Raw genomic sequence first — 16541 nt, 5'->3', positions numbered from 1 at the left:
GAGACCTGTTTTTCGTGCTGCTTTGCTACTTGCCAGTTGTGGATACTTGGGCAAGTTTATTAGCCTCCCCAGGTTTAAGTTGTTTGTTGCTCATTTACAGAACAAAAGAATTATTAATGTGGTAGCTAAAGGGGCAACATTCTCTAGCTTTTAAAGTTGCCACCACCACGCTCTGCAGGCTCCCAGTTCTGTGAGGAGAGGGATGGCCATCAGTTATCAAGGCCCCGAGTTCTTTACATCCTTTATCACAGTTCATTCTCACATTGCTGAGAGCGAAGCCTGGTACTGTGATCCCATTTCACAGATGATGAGAATGAGGCTTGCTGAGATTAACTTCTCCACCCCAGGCAGCCTGACTGCAGACGTTCCCTGCTCAATCCCACACCGGTTGTCACTTCTATTATTTATTACTTATTTTTTCATCATGAGAAAAGCTCAGAGAAGGGGGGGACTGCTGGCTTCTTGCGGCTCCTATGAGATGTCAGAGCAGTGTACAAATGGAGCCTCCAACTGGGTCCTGTGTCCTGGGTCGGGGGGTGTTTGGGGGTGAGGACAGGGAATGAGACCCAGAGAGCAGACCGCAGCCCCGGCTGCTAAGGAGGCATCAGCCCTCCACGCCCCTGGCGGGGGGACCTATGTATCCAAGGCCCTCGGGGGGGATCTGGGTCCCAGGGTCAGGAGACCCCCGTGAGGCTCAGGGACCGAGGAGCCTGGCTTCTCTCCAAGCTGGAGTTTCAGAATCAGAAAGCCTCCTGACTCCTAGACATCCGGTCCCACACACGCCTGCTCTGTGTCCTGGTCCAGGCTGTAGAAAGACATCAGGTTAGACAGCTAAGAACCTGGCTTCAAGTCTGCACTCAGTGGCTGGTTTCAGTGAAAAAGAAGGATGCACTGTGGGTGGGCGATGGGCCGGCAGAGGGAGAACCTGTTCTGGAACTTTGCTTGGCACCTGCCTATGCTTTGCAGAACTGCAGGTTCCTAGGGCTTCCAAGAGGCCAATCAGAAGGCAGGAGGCTGCTGATACGTCTACCTGTATGGCTATGTGCCACGGGTACCAATCCTGTACGGCCACGTGGGGCTGGCTGCAGGATGGTTAATTAGACCCAGAGAAGTGGCATATCCAAGGAGACAACTCCCCCTGCCCTGCCTGGTCCACCGGCTTTGGTGAGATGATCAAATCAAATTGTAATGATGAAGGCGAAGCTTAACTGGGGGTTAAGGCCCCTGTCTGCCACCGTGCTTTGCAAGCATCAGCCCATTAGAGGAGCACCATCACTTTGACATTAGTGTAAAGTACGACTTTCCCTACAATCATTATCACAGACTCTATGTTCTTATAAAACTAAAGAGCATGATATTTTATATGGTAAACTAAGCTCATCATAACAGGACCACGTGGACTGGTTAGGGGTCATATCACGACCCTTGAAACATTCATATTTCATGGAACAGTTTGGACCCCTTCAAAATAGTGTTTCAAGTGGTTCCATCCATTACAAGAAAAGTAAGAGAATGCACATTTATTAGTAGTTTTTAGAACAGCAAATTACTATTCAACGGCACTTTTTTCCCTGAAAAAAAGTCAGTCCCCCTCCCTGCCCCACGGACATTCACTAAAAGACCCATCTCGGGGGCCAGGGCAGGAGGTCAGAGTTGGGTCGTGCCACATTGCCTGTAGTTGTGAATAGTCAGCAAGCCCTGTCCTCCCTTAAGAAGATTTCCACTGAACACACAGGCAGCTTCTTTACTTTCTACCTTCGGACGTAGTAAGAGAGCAAAGCTCTTCATGTCCCGAACTGTGAACTGTAGTTCCACTTACCTGATTTTCCCGTGTCTTAAATGGTTCCTCAAAGACCATTTGTGATATAAGGATTAAGATAGTTTGTCCCCTAAAGAAACCGAGCTCTGCTCCAATGCTGAGATGAGTAAACACAGTCTTCACCAGCTACAGAATCCTTCGTACTGATACAGGATGTGAGGGCAAATTTGTTTCCTCTTTGTTACTCATCCCTATTATCAAAATATGATATAAAATTCAAACTTCCAAAGAACATAAATGTTTTTAGCTTCAAAGAATTTAGAACAGTTTCACTGTGGGTAATCATATTTTTAATATGCTCAGTTTCACACTAAGTTGATTTATTAGAGTAATTTTGACTTTAGTAGGATTTGGCAGAGGGAGGTTATGGAGAACTGACCTTTCAAAGGATGAACACAGTTTTGTGACTAAGAACGGATTTCACACGGAATTAGTGACTGCTTTTTGAATGTCTGTCTTGACTGTTCAGTTGTGATCTCCGTGGGGGCAGGTACCTGGCTTAGCAAGGCATTAATCACATCGCAGGTATTCAGTGCATGTTTCTTGAATGAAAAATGTTATTTCTAAGACAGATTGTTAAAAAGTAATGGGTAAGAAGATGGTTAATCTCTGCCAGTTTCATAAAGGATGTATCTTTCTGTCCAAAGAGCTGCTGCTTTGTAAATTACACTAAGGGAATTCTGCTTCTTTTGGCTCTGGTTCCATCAAGACATGAAAGGTGATTATTTCAGAATTCTGTCAGTGTTCTGTCAAGCCCAAAAGATTCTCAAAGTGATTTTCCGGGAGAATATCCTACTGGCGAAGTAGGTCGAATCCATCTGGTGTCTTTTAAAATATTTCAGGTCACCCATTGTCCTCTCATGAGGCCATGAACTCGTTCCACCCACCTGTTCTTAGAAGGCAACCCATCACCTGTGCTGTGCACCTGCCCTGGCCCTGAATCAGGGTATGCCTGCAAGCCATAGAGCTGGAACCCATTTCTTAGCCTCTGGCTGGGCAGGAGTCTGCTGATGGGTGATACACTCCCACCTGACCATCTACACCTGTGTCGGTGACACTGCAGCAACTAAGCAGAGGGTTGGTTGATGGGGTTTTTAGAACTTACCACAATATGACATTTCTCTTTTGACTGAATTCACCACAATCTTTTTAAAGCAAAAATATATTTAACCTTCTTAGCATGAGGCTGTAGGGCTATAATTTTAATCTTTCCTTGATCTTCTTCCTTCCTAATCTTTTCCCTACAAAAAAACCCATCTTGGAAACTCAAAAATGAATATCAGCATTTCTAGTCACCATTGGGTTTAAGTTATATTGGCGGTTGAGGGTCCAGAGGACCAGGTCGTACACCCCTAAGTCTCTCCTTTTGCTTCCAACACCTGGTCTGGGAAAAACAAGTTCTGAATCTCTCTGTGCCTGGAAGTCTTCATTCATAGAGTGGAAGAAAAATGCGTGGTCTCTCCTGAATGAGATCATAGGTACCAAAGTGCTTTGAGCAACTCAAAGGGAAGATGTGTAACCCAAAGCTTTATTACCTAAGAGATTGAGACCCGGTCAGAAGGGTCCGTAGGCTCACAATCATTCTGCTGCTTTGAACACTACAAGGACTGGAGAGCTTTCTCTTTCATCTTCCCCACCCTCGTGGGAAGAATCCTTTTGCAAGGGTACATCAGTTATGAAGAACATAGTGTCATGAGATACAAAAACTGTCACGGAATGACAGTCAAACAGGGCTGCACTTTACCTGCAGACAAGCCAGCCAGTTACCACTAGGGGAGCCGGCACACAACAGAGTAGACCTAACCACCAAATGCGGGTACAGAGTTCAGAATAAAATTCCATCCCTTGGGGCATATTCCATGGGCTTTTTCTGCTCCTGCTTCCTCTGGTGTCTGGCCTTCTGGTAGAAGATGATGACGACCACGGTGACTACGTTTAGAAGAATGACGAGCAGAGAGAGCCAGAACGAGTATCCGTAACTGTGGGACGCTCCTCGGTGAGTGGCTGCCGGATAAAGTGGGTAGAGCCTCTGGGCCAGCTCTTCTGAGAGGTGATTGGACTGTGTGTTCCCCACAAAGAGCACCATGGTTATGAATATGGAGGATGCTGAAAGGAAGAAATAGTTTCATAGGTAACACGGTGATACATTTTTTAATGTCACTGTTTTCCTTTACCACACGTACTCTATGGGTACTCACTGAATATCTACACTGGGATTTACTCTCTTTTAAGCATTAGGGAGAATGTAAAAGAAATGAAAGACGCGAGCTAGATTCTAGGCTCCAAATGCTAAAGCTGGTGCAGGGCAGTTGCGGACAGGGACAAGCATTCAGCTCAAGTCCTTCCAGAAGGAGCTGCTCTGCCCACTTCCCTGGGCAATAGCAGGTGTGCTGAATGAGTGATGAATAAATGCTTGAACACGGGGGTCAACGGGGAAACTATCTAGAGAGGCCAGCGGAATGGGAAGGCCGAGGGAGGACAGATAGAAAAGGCAGCCCCAACAGAGACTCGTGGTGGATGATGAACTCAGAGCATTCGGGTCTGTGAGGCACAAGCTCATCTGACGGGGAGGGGTCCTGAGGGTCCTGAGCACTGGTTACAGAGGATGAGCCCACCTGGAGAGCCCTGAATGCCGGCTCGGGAGCTGGGATTTCATTCTACACACAACGGAGTACAGCATTTAACCAGGAAGGATCTCTTTACTAAACTCATTTTAGAAGAGCCTTTTAAATTGTTTACCTTCCCTTTTTTATTCTTCACAACGTCCTTCACTAGAGAGCATTCCTCCATTTTGACTTTGGAAAGCTCCTTTGGCCTAGTTACGGAGCGCAGCTCTGGAGTCAGAGAGAGCAGGGTTCAAGGGCTCCGGCTACTGGCCCTGGGAGACGAGCTTAGCATCCCCAAGCCTCAGCCCTCATCCTCCAAAGGGTGCGAGCTAGAGACACAAAGTAGATTCGTGGCTGCTTAGGACTGGGGATGGGCTGGGGTGGGGGGGGAGTTTCCTTTTGAGACCATGAAAATATTCTAGAATCAACTGTGGTGATGGTTGCACAGATCCGTGAACACACTAAAACCACTGAATGGCACAGGTTAAATAGGTGAACTGCATGGTATGTGAGTCATATCTCAATAAAACTGTTTAAAAAGGCGGGAGGAGGAAGGTCAGGACGCAGACATTCCAGACTCCTGATGCCACCGGCGCACCATCGGGTGGAGCAGGGCCTGAGCGCGCCGGGTGGCTGTCCGGGAATCCCCAGGACGGAGGTCCTCTGGGACCCAGGCTGCGTGACTCGTCATCTGCTGACATTTACCCAGAACTAGAAGGACATTTTGGCATCAAACTTGTCCTGATCGTAACCCACACCCAGGGAACGGCCCTCCAGAGGCCCTAATGAGAGGGCTTCTGCGTGAGGAGTTCTCACTCTCCGTGATGACGGTCTTTCATCCTCAACCTAATGGTTTTATTTTTTAATCATAAAAGGAGTGGGTACATACAAACCCCCTGCTCTCTGCGCTATGCGTCTCACACCCCTTAATTATCCTTCATTGTGCTCTTGGGAGGTTTCTAATGAAAGCTTAGTCATAAAGGGGTAGGATGGAAATGGGTTAAATGCTTTTTCCTGAAGTGGATGCTTTGATTTGAATTGGGAGAGGCCGTCAGGGACACGGATGCTGACCTGAGCCCCCTGAAAAGGGGCACGCCTCTCACAGCCTGTCGTCCGGCTTCTGGGACGGAAGATCCACTGGGCCTGGAGGGAGCCCCTGGTAGAAGGAGGAGCCCCTGAAGGCTCAGGACACTGGCTTCCCTCCCCAGCCTGTCCCCATCGGGCCGTGTGAGCTGCCGGGTTACGCTCTGCTCTCGGTTCCTGGGCTGAGGATCAAATGTGTTGGGACACACCGTCTGCAAGGTTCTCTCCGGCTCCATCGTCTCTCAGACTACAGTTCTATCCCCTGGGGTCAGGGTTGGGCCACGCCAGGCTGGGGTCAGAGGGCACAGGGGCCCGGGAGGTGATGCTGGTATTTTTCTCCTCAAAGCAGAATCCCAGGGCTCCCCTGGTGGTGCAGTGGTTAAGAATCCACCTGCCAACGCAGGGGACACGGTTCGAGCCCTGGCGTGGGAAGATCCCACATGCTGTGGAGCAACTAAGCCCGTGCGCCACAACTACTGAGCCTGCACTCTAGAGCCCGTGTGCCACAACTACTGAAGCCAGTGCTCCTAGAGCCCAAGTGCCACAACTACTGAGCCCGTGCACCACAACTACTGAAGCCCATGTGCCTAGAGCCCGTGCTCCGCAACAAGAGAAGCCACCGCAATGAGAAGCCCGTGCACCACAACTACTGAGCTTGCACTCTAGAGCTTATGAGCCACAACTACTGAGCACGCGAGCCACAACTACTGAAGCCCACTCGCCTAGAGCCCGTGCTCCACAAGAGAAGCCACTGCAATGAGAAGCCTGTGTACCTCAATGAAGAGTAGCCCTCGCTTGCTGCAACTAGAGAGAGCCTGCATGCAGCAACGAAGACCCAACACAGCCAAAAATAAATTTTTTAAAAAAGCAGAACCCCCTCCTGATCCTTCAGAAACAAACTAGCGAACCACTCCCTCTTCTTCCTTGCAGCCAAGGAGAGGGTTTCCAAGCCCAGCCTGGAGAGGGGTGTGTGGCCCTTCCCTCTGCCTCCAGGACCCCTGAGGGCAGCCTGACCCCTGCCCTCTCCCCACGGTGACCCAAGGCAAGGACACAGTGATGGCATCTCTGTGGCCAAAACCCTCTGCAGGTTGAGCCTCCCATGAACTGAGTTTTCATTAAGTTCTCCGACCAAACTCGGGGCCCAAGTCTGCCCTATCAAAGCTGGAGGCTGTGAGGGCCTTCAGAGGCAAAGCCAAATGCTGAACAGAGAGTCAAAGTCAAAGTCTCCGAGTGTGTTTCTGCCCAGCTCACAGCCTCTCTGTGTGTCAGAACTTGCCCCAAGCCTGGGAGGGAACATGGCGGGAGTTTGCTGCCTGGCAAACAATTTTTTGTTGTTAGAAGCAGGTGGGGACCAGGGTGAGGGAGGCTGCAGGCCCCATTTTCCATGTTTTCCTCCACAAACGTGCCCTGTGCAAAGCCAGCTTAGACTTGACCATGGAGAAAGAGGCTGAAAGCCTGGGGCTCCCTCCTGCCGAGATGGAGGGATGCGCTCCGAGCCCTGCAGGTGTAGATCGAGGAACGGGGCCCAGCTTTGTCCCGCTGGGCCCACATCGGACCTTCCCGTCTGGTCCAAGAGCCCGATGTTCCTCTCGGATCCATCCTCCCCAGCTCCCAGGTGGTCAGTCCTCTGCCAAGGGGCTCAGTCAGTGAATTCAACCCTGCCGGCCATGGAGCTTGCTCCAGAAATGGAGAAGGGCAATTCCAGTGAGAGTCAGATTTGGGGGGAAAAGTCATCTTTTCTCCTGGGGTTGCTGCATTGGTGATGGGCCAAGAAGGGCTGGCAGCCCTCTTGCCTTTAAGAGGACCAGCCCAGCTGCTTAATGATAGAGGGAACACTGGAGGAAAACAGAGTTCTGACGGTGCTGGCTGAGACCCTGGATCCAGCTGTACCTGAAGCCACAGTGTCCCTTAGCTTCTTAATCATATAAGCAAAAATTAAAATAATCTATTTTTTACCCTGGCAATGAGTGCCAATGAGTCTTGCCTTTGCTTTGGTTGACGGAGGTGAACTACCGTCCTAGAAACAGCTTGGGGCAAGGAACCTGGGCATTTGGATGAGGATCTCTGAGTTTGGAACCAATTCCCCCAGCTCCACTGTGAGCCAGGAAGCAGGAATACTCATTCAGCAGGACTGTTGTGACTGGCGCACAGCAGATGCCCTTTAAATTGGGGCATTTGTTTGTTTTTACCACTGGGTAATAAAAGCACAGAAAGAAAGGAAAGGGCTAGTCGTGTGTGGGTGTGGCTACACCAGCCTGACACCAAACGCTCAGAGCTGGGGGGTGAGCGTGCGACGTGGCCATGGTGCAGGCTTGCCCAGGGCAGCCCAAGTTTCCACCATTGTGGTGCACGATAGTTATGAACTGCGCTTGCTTGATCAGTGAGTTGCATGGCTCTCCCTTGTATCCATGCTGGGCTGGGACTGGCTCACACATCTCCTCAACCATTAGCTTGAAAAAGGCCGCAGTGGAAGTGTTGACACACTCGCACCAGCCAGGGCTGCAGCCAGGGCTTCCCTCCCGCGAGAGCCGCGTGTTCGTTCTCAGCACCGCTGGGAACCACAGCACAGGGGCCCCTCCTGCCACCTGCACCGGCCAGTGTGAGGACGGCCTCTCGGCAGGGGGACGGGAGAGAGCTGCTGCCCAGAGCCCCTCCTCTGAGGCTTCCTTACAGCCTAATATCCAGGGCACCTTTCTTTGTCCCTGAACATTCCTGGTCTGTGTTAAAAATGCACCACCGGCCTTCCTTGGTGGCGCAGTGGTTGAGAATCTGCCTGCCACTGCAGGGGACACGGGTTCGAGCCCTGGTCCGGGAAGATCCCACATGCCACGGAGCAGCTAAGCCCGTGCGCCACAACCACTGAGCCTGCGCTCTAGAGCCTGCGCTCCGCAACAAGAGAGGCCACTGCCATGAGAGGCCCGCGCACCACAACCAAGAGTAGCCCCTGTTCGCCGCAACTAGAGAAAGTCTGTGCGCAGCAACGAACACCCAACGCAGCCAAAAATAAAATTTTAAAAAAAATTTATAAAAATAAAGTAACTTATTAAAAAAAAAAATGCACCACCTGTGGCTTACACGCGATCACCTCCAGAGCCGTCTGGTTAGCAGGATGGGCTGCTTCTGATCCGATCTCGAGATCAGGTTCTCATGGTGGAGGGAGGGAAAGAGCAGGAGAAACCCGGCTGCCCGGCAGGGGCAACGAGGCTCCCACGTGACCGCGTCCCTGGGCAGACACAGTGGCCACAGAGTCCAGAGACCCAGAGAAAGTCCAAAACACTGTGACTCAAGCTGGGCCCCACTTCCCATCCCCCACCCCAATACCTTTCCCAGCAAACAAGTCACACAACCTAGCAGCACCGCCCAGCAACATCCGGGACTCACAGGTTGCCCACAAGAAGGGCATTGGCCCCAGATTCTCCAAAATGGCATTCTTGGTGGCTCTCTGTGCCACGCTCAGGTTTAGATTTTAAGCCAAGTTGACTGCTGTTCTATGGGGACAAGAAGGAGACTAAATAACACACATGCATGTGTGTTCACGTGTTGACTTCCACACATCACGTGGAGCCTCATTTGGAGTCAAGCACACGGCAGGAGCCCAGTGAATGTTTTGTGGATGCGTGTGTTTTTTGTTCAACTCCTTACGCCAGATACTCCAAAGCAAAGACTGGGTATGTCATATATTTTAACACCTAACACGCCTTCCTCACCTCACTCTGGTCTCTTACCTGGGCACCTAAAACAGAATTTTATTTCCAAAGATACTGAATAAATGCTGTAAGTTTACAAAAATAAACTTCAGCCCCCAGCACGCAACTCAGCACACAGGAGGCCCTCTTAACACCCATGGCTCGACCGTGACCGTGTGTGTCCACGTGTGTGAGAGGGAAGCAGGGGGACGGAGGCAGAGAGCACGTCGTCTCGGCCAATACTCACCGCTGAGTCCGCTCCAGGTGTACACCCCCATCGGTCCCAAGAACGTCTGATAGGGGTTGCTGACGGTGTTGTAGAAGGTGAACCCAGAGCTCAACAGTGAAGTCAACAAACTGAGGACCAGGAACAGGATGACCACCAAGTGCAGAGTCTTTGGGGAAGAATTGTTCAATGTCCCTAAAACTAAAGCAATGTTTGGTAAGCACGTGGCACCAAATGCAAAGACCAACTCTGGACCGGAGGGCAGGTCCACCCTCACGCACCCCATTCTACCTCCTTCCCCATTCTACCTCCTTCCCCATTCTACCCGCTTAGGCACTGGGGTTAGAAACTGTCAGTCTTTTCATAAAATTTGCATACTTCTTAAGTGTAGGGGAGCTCCAGACATGGATATGCACTTGTGTAACATGAAACACAGGTGCCCTGGGCCGTTTGCCATCAGTTCCTGCTTTTGCTGTTCTCCTCTTTCTAACCACCAGCAGGCAGCCTCCCCAGGCATCTGTTTCCTCCGCTCTGTCCTTTGTTTACAAAATGAGCAGACACCAGAGACGCGCTCTGCCCCCCACTTACCTGGAAACCCAGCCATGCGTTTATAAACATCTCCAAGAGCAGCCAGTGTGTTTTAGGCCCTTAGGAGATTGCCAGCACATTCAATAAAGTGTTTACCAAGAGGTTCTGTGAAAGTCACAGCGACAGAAGGAAAAAGGTAAATTGGGAAAAAGATTTCAGAGTTCTTGGTAATGTAGTAACACCATCACTGGGAATTACAAGGTGTTAGAACCATGATGGGGGTGGGAAAGAAAAAGTAAAAGCTTCCTTCTTTCCATTCTTGTTTTTCAGGTCCCCTGGGAGAGAGCAGGAGCCTCTCACATCTTCACCCCAGAGCAGCTTTAAAGAACAGAAACCAGAACGGCCATGGAAACCTTCTTGTTCCTCTGTGGATGGCGCATTTTCAAGAAAGGGGCCCTGGGAGCCAGAGGAGATCTGCAGCCTCCTCCTGAAACGTGTCCTGGCAGCAAGGAGTCCTCTCTTTGCAAGGTGGCCTTTTCCATCACTGCGTCTCCTTAGTCATTTAAAGGTTTTTCATTCTGCGTCTCTACAACATTTACCCTGGATCCTAATCCTCTTTTGGAGTGACGCAGAATCCACTCCCTCCTCTCCTGCCTGGAGCCTTTCCCAATATTTGAAAAGGGGTATAAACCCCAATGTGTTCTTCATAAGACGTGATTCTAAAGGTCCTGCCAGCCTGGTCCCGACTCCGCACACATTTAGTCTGACTTTACCTCCCTACCCGTGCTGGCCAGATGGGCTCAACTCTCCCGATAAGATGTGACGATACTTGTGCGGGGTCCATCCTCTCTCCATCTCTGAATACCCACATGTTATTAGTTCAGATGTTTTTCTTTTTAAATCAGCGGTACTTTGCGAGGGAGGTAAATTTCCTGTCATCGGACAGAGGGTGGGCATGAAAGAGATTTGGCCAGCAAATCTGCCTTCACACATCTGGACGTTGGGGATCTGGTTGTAAAGACCCTCGTGTGTGAGAGAATTCATCCCGATGGCCACATCACGTGGCCAAGCCCAGGGCTGGAAGTGTCTCCAGACAGAGCAGGGATAGAATGCCAAGAGCACAGGGCTGTCCAGCAGGCAGGAGGGTGTGGCCAGCAGACAAGAAAGGAGTCAGGAAAGACAAGGGGCGGGAGAAAAGAAATGTGGGTATGTCCTCCCGTGAGCACAGCTCCAGCCCTTCAAACCCCATGGGAGACCAGAGAGGACAGAAGAGGGAAATACCAGTTCAGCAACACAGAGGCCTTGAGTTCACCACTCAGTGAGACGGGCCTGGGTGCAAAGGTCAGCGCACACACGTCCAGTCTGCTCGTCCCTAGCAGTGCCCAGCCCTTGTCACTGTTTCTGTTATTAACCCATGGGAAGGGCTAAGTTCTCAGCTCAGCCCCCTCTGTTATGCACTCCAGGTAAGAACTCTGAAAGGCATTGATTAAACTGAGAATGCGGTCCTCTCTGCCACCCCCTGTTGCCTGCATGGGGATGGGTGGTGCCCAATGGGCCCCCTGCCCTCCGGGAAGCCGTCTGGGCTGGGACAGTTCCGAAGGCCCTGCCCTCAAGCCCGAGGCTCTAGCTCCTTTGCCTGGCTCACCCCGGAGATGCAGTGGTGAGGGCTTGGCATGGCTGTGATGTAGCACACACCTATTTTGCAGCTCGTGGAAGATGACACCAGAATAGGAGAAACAAGAAGCAGGACACACCTGTTCAGAGGTGCAGGGTCAAATGCTGCAGATGTTTCCAAACTTAGTCACCACCGGCAAGAACTGCTCCTGTTTGTACCACACTCCCACAGCCTCTGCCTGAGCATGAAGGAGGAAACTCCAGCATCGAATCAGAAGTTTGCTGGGGACTAAATGACCTCTGTCCTTAGCCAATAAGACAAAATTTGGATACTTAACTAGAAAATAAAAATTTCAGCGTGGGTAAAACGTCCTGTGTGCAAGGCACCAAATTGCCCTGGGGAAGCTTTCTTATTAAAAGCTGTAAATGGATGTTCATTTGCAAATGGTGAACATTCCACCTTTTCAGAGTATATTAGAAAGTGACAGTCAGGTTTGGCTTTCTTTTTGACTGTTGGTAAGATCTACTAGACATCAGTTCTCAAAAGGGAGTCCATTTGGAGTCTACTGACTCACACTTTTCTATGAATTAAGGTGACAATTTATCTTAATTTTAACTGCCATATTTCCAAATTCTATTTCGGCCTTCTGAATTCCCTGCCACACAGGTATGACAGCTATATCTCCCCTCCCCTTCCTGGCTCAGAACTCAGACAATGAAAGCTGGAAATTCAGTGAAAGTTGGCAAGAATGAAATCACAATCAACCCCCACAGCATCTGACAGCTGCTCTCTGCCTACAAAATTAGCAAATACATTCTGTTCTTTTTCCTTCCTTTGAGGGGTCAAGCATCGGAATCGAGAAAGCCACCTCACAATTGACAGTAATCGCTCGGATTCTGGCAGCCCCGGGGAAAGAGGCCACGGCTCCTGCAGCTGGGAGGCCGAAATGTACTGGGTGGTGGGCAGTGCACACATGGGGGTCATCCGGACATCCGGGCTTCCTGTGCCTGGACATTGATACTCAAGCCCCACTGGCCTTCTAGCTCTGCTTTTCAGGAAGTCCTTGGAAATTGAGGGAGAGCCGGTGGCTTTTTTGTGCGGAGGAATGGCCTCCACCCCCTCCTCAAGCACCTGGTCACCAGGGGGCCTGACCCAGTGGAGCTTCTCAGTCCCTGGACCACAGTGTATCCCTGGAAGGGCTCATTAACTCCATGGATCCCAGAGTGTGGCCTAGGAGCTCTCCCAGGACATCCCAGCTGATGGCTTCAGCCTCTAGGAAATTGACGAGGGTTGTCTCGGAAAGAAGGATGGGGGAAAGCTTTTTCTGCCCCTTTATACTCCACCTCCCAGTGTGGTCACGTCTCTGGGGACAAATGATATGTCGCTCCCACCCCGGGGGGAAAGTATGGGATATGTATGGGAGGACACTTAGGAGTAGTAAGAAGGGGTTTTTTGTAAATTCTGGAGATACAAACCTCATTTCTTCAGTTCAGTCATTCTTGCAGTTAATTGATTTTGGCAGCCGACTCACTTTCCTCATTATTTTTAGCTTGAGCCAATAGTACAACTTTGAGTTCCCCCAGAACAAAAGGGGTAGGTAGTGAAAAGAGAGTAGTGGGCAGGGGGAGGCACATTTGGGGTGAAACTCCCCCTTGTTCTCATAGTGACCTGCACACACCTTTGTCCTACAAGTAGTGCCGGCTGATGGATTTAACTGATGGGGTCGGGGTCTTTCTCTAGGAAGACTAAGTGGTGAGTCCACCCAGCTCTGTGCAGTTCCGCTTGGGATCCAAGCCCCTCACTCACATAGTAGCTGCTCAGGAAGGTTTTTTTGAACCAAAATTAAATATCCAGAATCTTTGGAGTAGCAAGGCAACGTGCTCACTGGTGGACACCTGGCACTTCTCATCTGGGTGTTGGACAAGCTGGGATGCCTCTGGATGCGGCTAGTAGAGCTCCTGGTGAGCCTGAGCTGCCCGAACAATCTAGCTACACCACGGAGAGTTCCCTCCCCAGGTTGGACTGATTCTTTTCCTCACCAATTGGCGTATTGTAGGCTGAATTATTTTGGCAAGTTGAACTCAGCCATCATCACTTCATTTCAAAATCTACAGCCCCAAATTGGCACCATGTGATAAATCCTATGTAGAAATATAGCAGAGCTTTGCAACATTCGTAACTCTTTGGAGATTTCAGTGTGACCTCATCCTAGCTAAGAAACTGACATGGTTAACTTCTCATACTAAAAGGCAATCCACCACGGCAGGGCAGGAAAGTGGCATTTATACGATGATTTTGTTGTACTGCCAATGGTTGGTTTCTGATTGGAAATGAGCCCGTGGGGTCCTAAAGAACCTGTCTCACTGCACGTTTGCAGTTCTGCTCCCGGGGGACCATGTCCACACACCTGCACCAGCTGAACCACCATCTACATTCGGGTTACGTGACTTTTCCCTCTCCAAGAAGACTGTTTGCAAGTGTTCCCAGTTCAACGACTGCTAAAACCATCAACACTGAAGACCCCCTGGGCTCTGAGGTGTCCCTAGACAATTTTAACGCCCTGCAATTGTGCAGCATCTCAGTGCCTGGGAGGTCGTTTATCTTCTACAGCCCCTGGGGTGACTGGATACGGTGACTTGAAGTTGCAATGTGGCTCTCTGGGGAAAAGAGTAAAAGTAGGAAAAAGAAAAAAGAGTAAAAATAGAGAGCCAGGCAAAGCAAATGCAAATATTTCACCTCCTCTGTGGGCCCACTGGGCTGCCCTGCCGCCTTCAGAGCTATCCTTGACCACAGCTGTCCCTGCCCTCCCAAAGCCACTGTGCTCACATCACTCCCATGGGGTTCTAGAACCAGGCGCTGACCCACCCGGGCCTCTTCGGCGCTTCTCTGGATGTAAGGAGTCAGGGATCTCATTGAAGCCAGTTATCTCAAATCGGAGCCAACTGGTTCCAAACAGACACTGTATGAAAATCAAAAAATTCACAGGCTGTTTTCTCGTATTTTAAAAATTTTACAAGTGTCTGGAAATTCAGGAAGTAGAACAAGTTTTGGTTTCGCAAATGCTATTCACAGAACTGAAAATGGGAGTGAATCTTTGAAAGTCTTCTTTTCTAGTCGCCGCAAAGAGAATATTCCTCATTTTCCTGAGGACCTGAGGCTGGTACCAGAGGAGATGTGTAACACTGCTAAAATACTGGGGGAGACGTTGCTTTTGCTAAGGTCTAAAAGGCAAATTTGTAATTTGGAAATATAATTATGTTGCTCTGGATTTAAGGAAATCATTTCATTAATAAAGTCACAAATTAGAGCTAGAACTTGGAGCTAATGTCAAAAGCTAATGTCCCACCATTATGCAGGGCATGAGGGCTAAACATTACATTTGTATAAGGCAGAAAATGATGTATGTTTATAAGGAAAGAGGTAATGACTGCATAATACCTGATAAAGCCTGTGTAGTGAGCTACACGCAGCACCCTTTGAAACAAAGTCCATTTAAGGTGGTAAACAAGTTACAAATTTGGTTTTAAATTTAGAAAACATAATGGTATATATTCAAACTTCAAATGCCAAACAAATAGCTAAATTCAACTTATCATTCTCAAGGAATTTTTGTTTTCCACCCATTAAGAGTAGGACATTAGTGTGTATGAAATCAGAAAAAAATTTAGGAATTCCTGTAAAATATTCGATTAATAGACTTAATGGAAATTTAATATCAATTCCAACAGCAATGAGATATTGGAGGTAAGACTGCAAATTCAAATCAGTGAAAGAAATGAACTTGAGATATAAGGATAAGAAATTGTCCATACTTTCCACTTTATTTTTTCCTTGCGTAGATGCCAGTAATGAAGTTCTGGACAGAGGTTCTTGCTCCAACTAAAAATCCATAGTCAATACAGTTAAAAATGTTCTCCCTACTGGCTGTAGAATACCATGTTGGTGCTCCATATTTTTACTTAACTATTTACCTATCAATACACTCTGTAGTACTGTTTAAGCATAGCCTCTGCTAGAATGATTTAGACTGTTTTGCTAATAGACACAACCAGAACCGAGGAAGCTGAAATAATGATTCAGTGAACTTTCAAAATTAAAAATATGCGTTCATATCTACAGCCCAGCTAAGTTCACAAGGAAATTACTTTTGAAGGGCTATTTGGCCCAAATACAGGATGGTATGAATCTTACCCAGTTAATTCAATCTCACTGTATCCATTCAAACGAGTTATGATTTACCTTCAAAATTTTTGTCTGATTCTGCAAGTCCATGATTCAATTCTTGAATACTCTTCCCACGAAAGAGTCCGTAGGTGATGATCACACTACCATTCGAAGAAGTGTCACTAATGCCAACTGTACTGCGGACCCATTCTTGAGTTGTAAGAATAGAACAAATTACGATGGAAGCCCCCAAGCTTGTGACAAAGCTGGATAAGAACATCAAACTTTTCGTTGCCGTAGGCATCTTCTCAGGAAAATAAGGATCCTAGGGTAAAAAAACAAAGATCTTTTTATAATATTTCTGGACCTTCTCATTTGGAGTCCAGTATTTAGAAATGGAGTCTAACACTTGCTTGTAAGATATAAAACGTTGCTCTCCATGAGGAAGGGTCATACTAATGAACGTTGGACTATGAACATGGTCATAAAGATTTACAGTAGCTGAACTTTGGTCTGGAGTAAGAGGTTGCTATGGTTACAGCCAACCAGCAGGAACAAGGGGGTAGGCATGGTCTTTCCAAGACTTCCTCAATCACAATTAATTTATAACTCTTTTTCAAGTGCCTTGGAATAAAGTTCAGCCTACCACATCAGGAGAGAACTAGAATTCCTAAATAATGAGGGAGCAAAGGATCCGCACCCCCCAAATGTTGCTGATTCTAGCAGCTGACAACACAGAGTCCCACCTACCAAGGTTAATGACTTGACCCTAACAAGTGTTCCAAAAGGAAACCCTAAGGAGATGAAGCCCTTG

At 48.7% G+C, this 16541-nt stretch overlaps 1 protein-coding gene across 1 annotated transcript; it reads right to left on the bottom strand.

The window, feature by feature from the left end:
• Positions 1-2086: 2086 nt before the first annotated feature.
• CLRN3 (clarin 3) lies at positions 2087-16161 on the bottom strand. Its single transcript, XM_007173299.2, has 3 exons — positions 15803-16161; positions 9442-9621; positions 2087-3925 (listed from the first exon to the last, which is right to left on the bottom strand). The coding sequence occupies exons 1-3, from the start codon at positions 16029-16031 to the stop codon at positions 3645-3647; spliced, it is 690 nt and encodes a 229-aa protein (XP_007173361.2). The 5' UTR covers positions 16032-16161; the 3' UTR covers positions 2087-3644.
• Positions 16162-16541: the final 380 nt, after the last annotated feature.

The sequence above is a fragment of the Balaenoptera acutorostrata genome, chromosome 16 (assembly GCF_949987535.1).
Source record: "Balaenoptera acutorostrata chromosome 16, mBalAcu1.1, whole genome shotgun sequence".
NCBI lineage: Eukaryota > Metazoa > Chordata > Mammalia > Artiodactyla > Balaenopteridae > Balaenoptera > Balaenoptera acutorostrata.
This window is presented reverse-complemented; position numbering and strand designations above follow the sequence as displayed.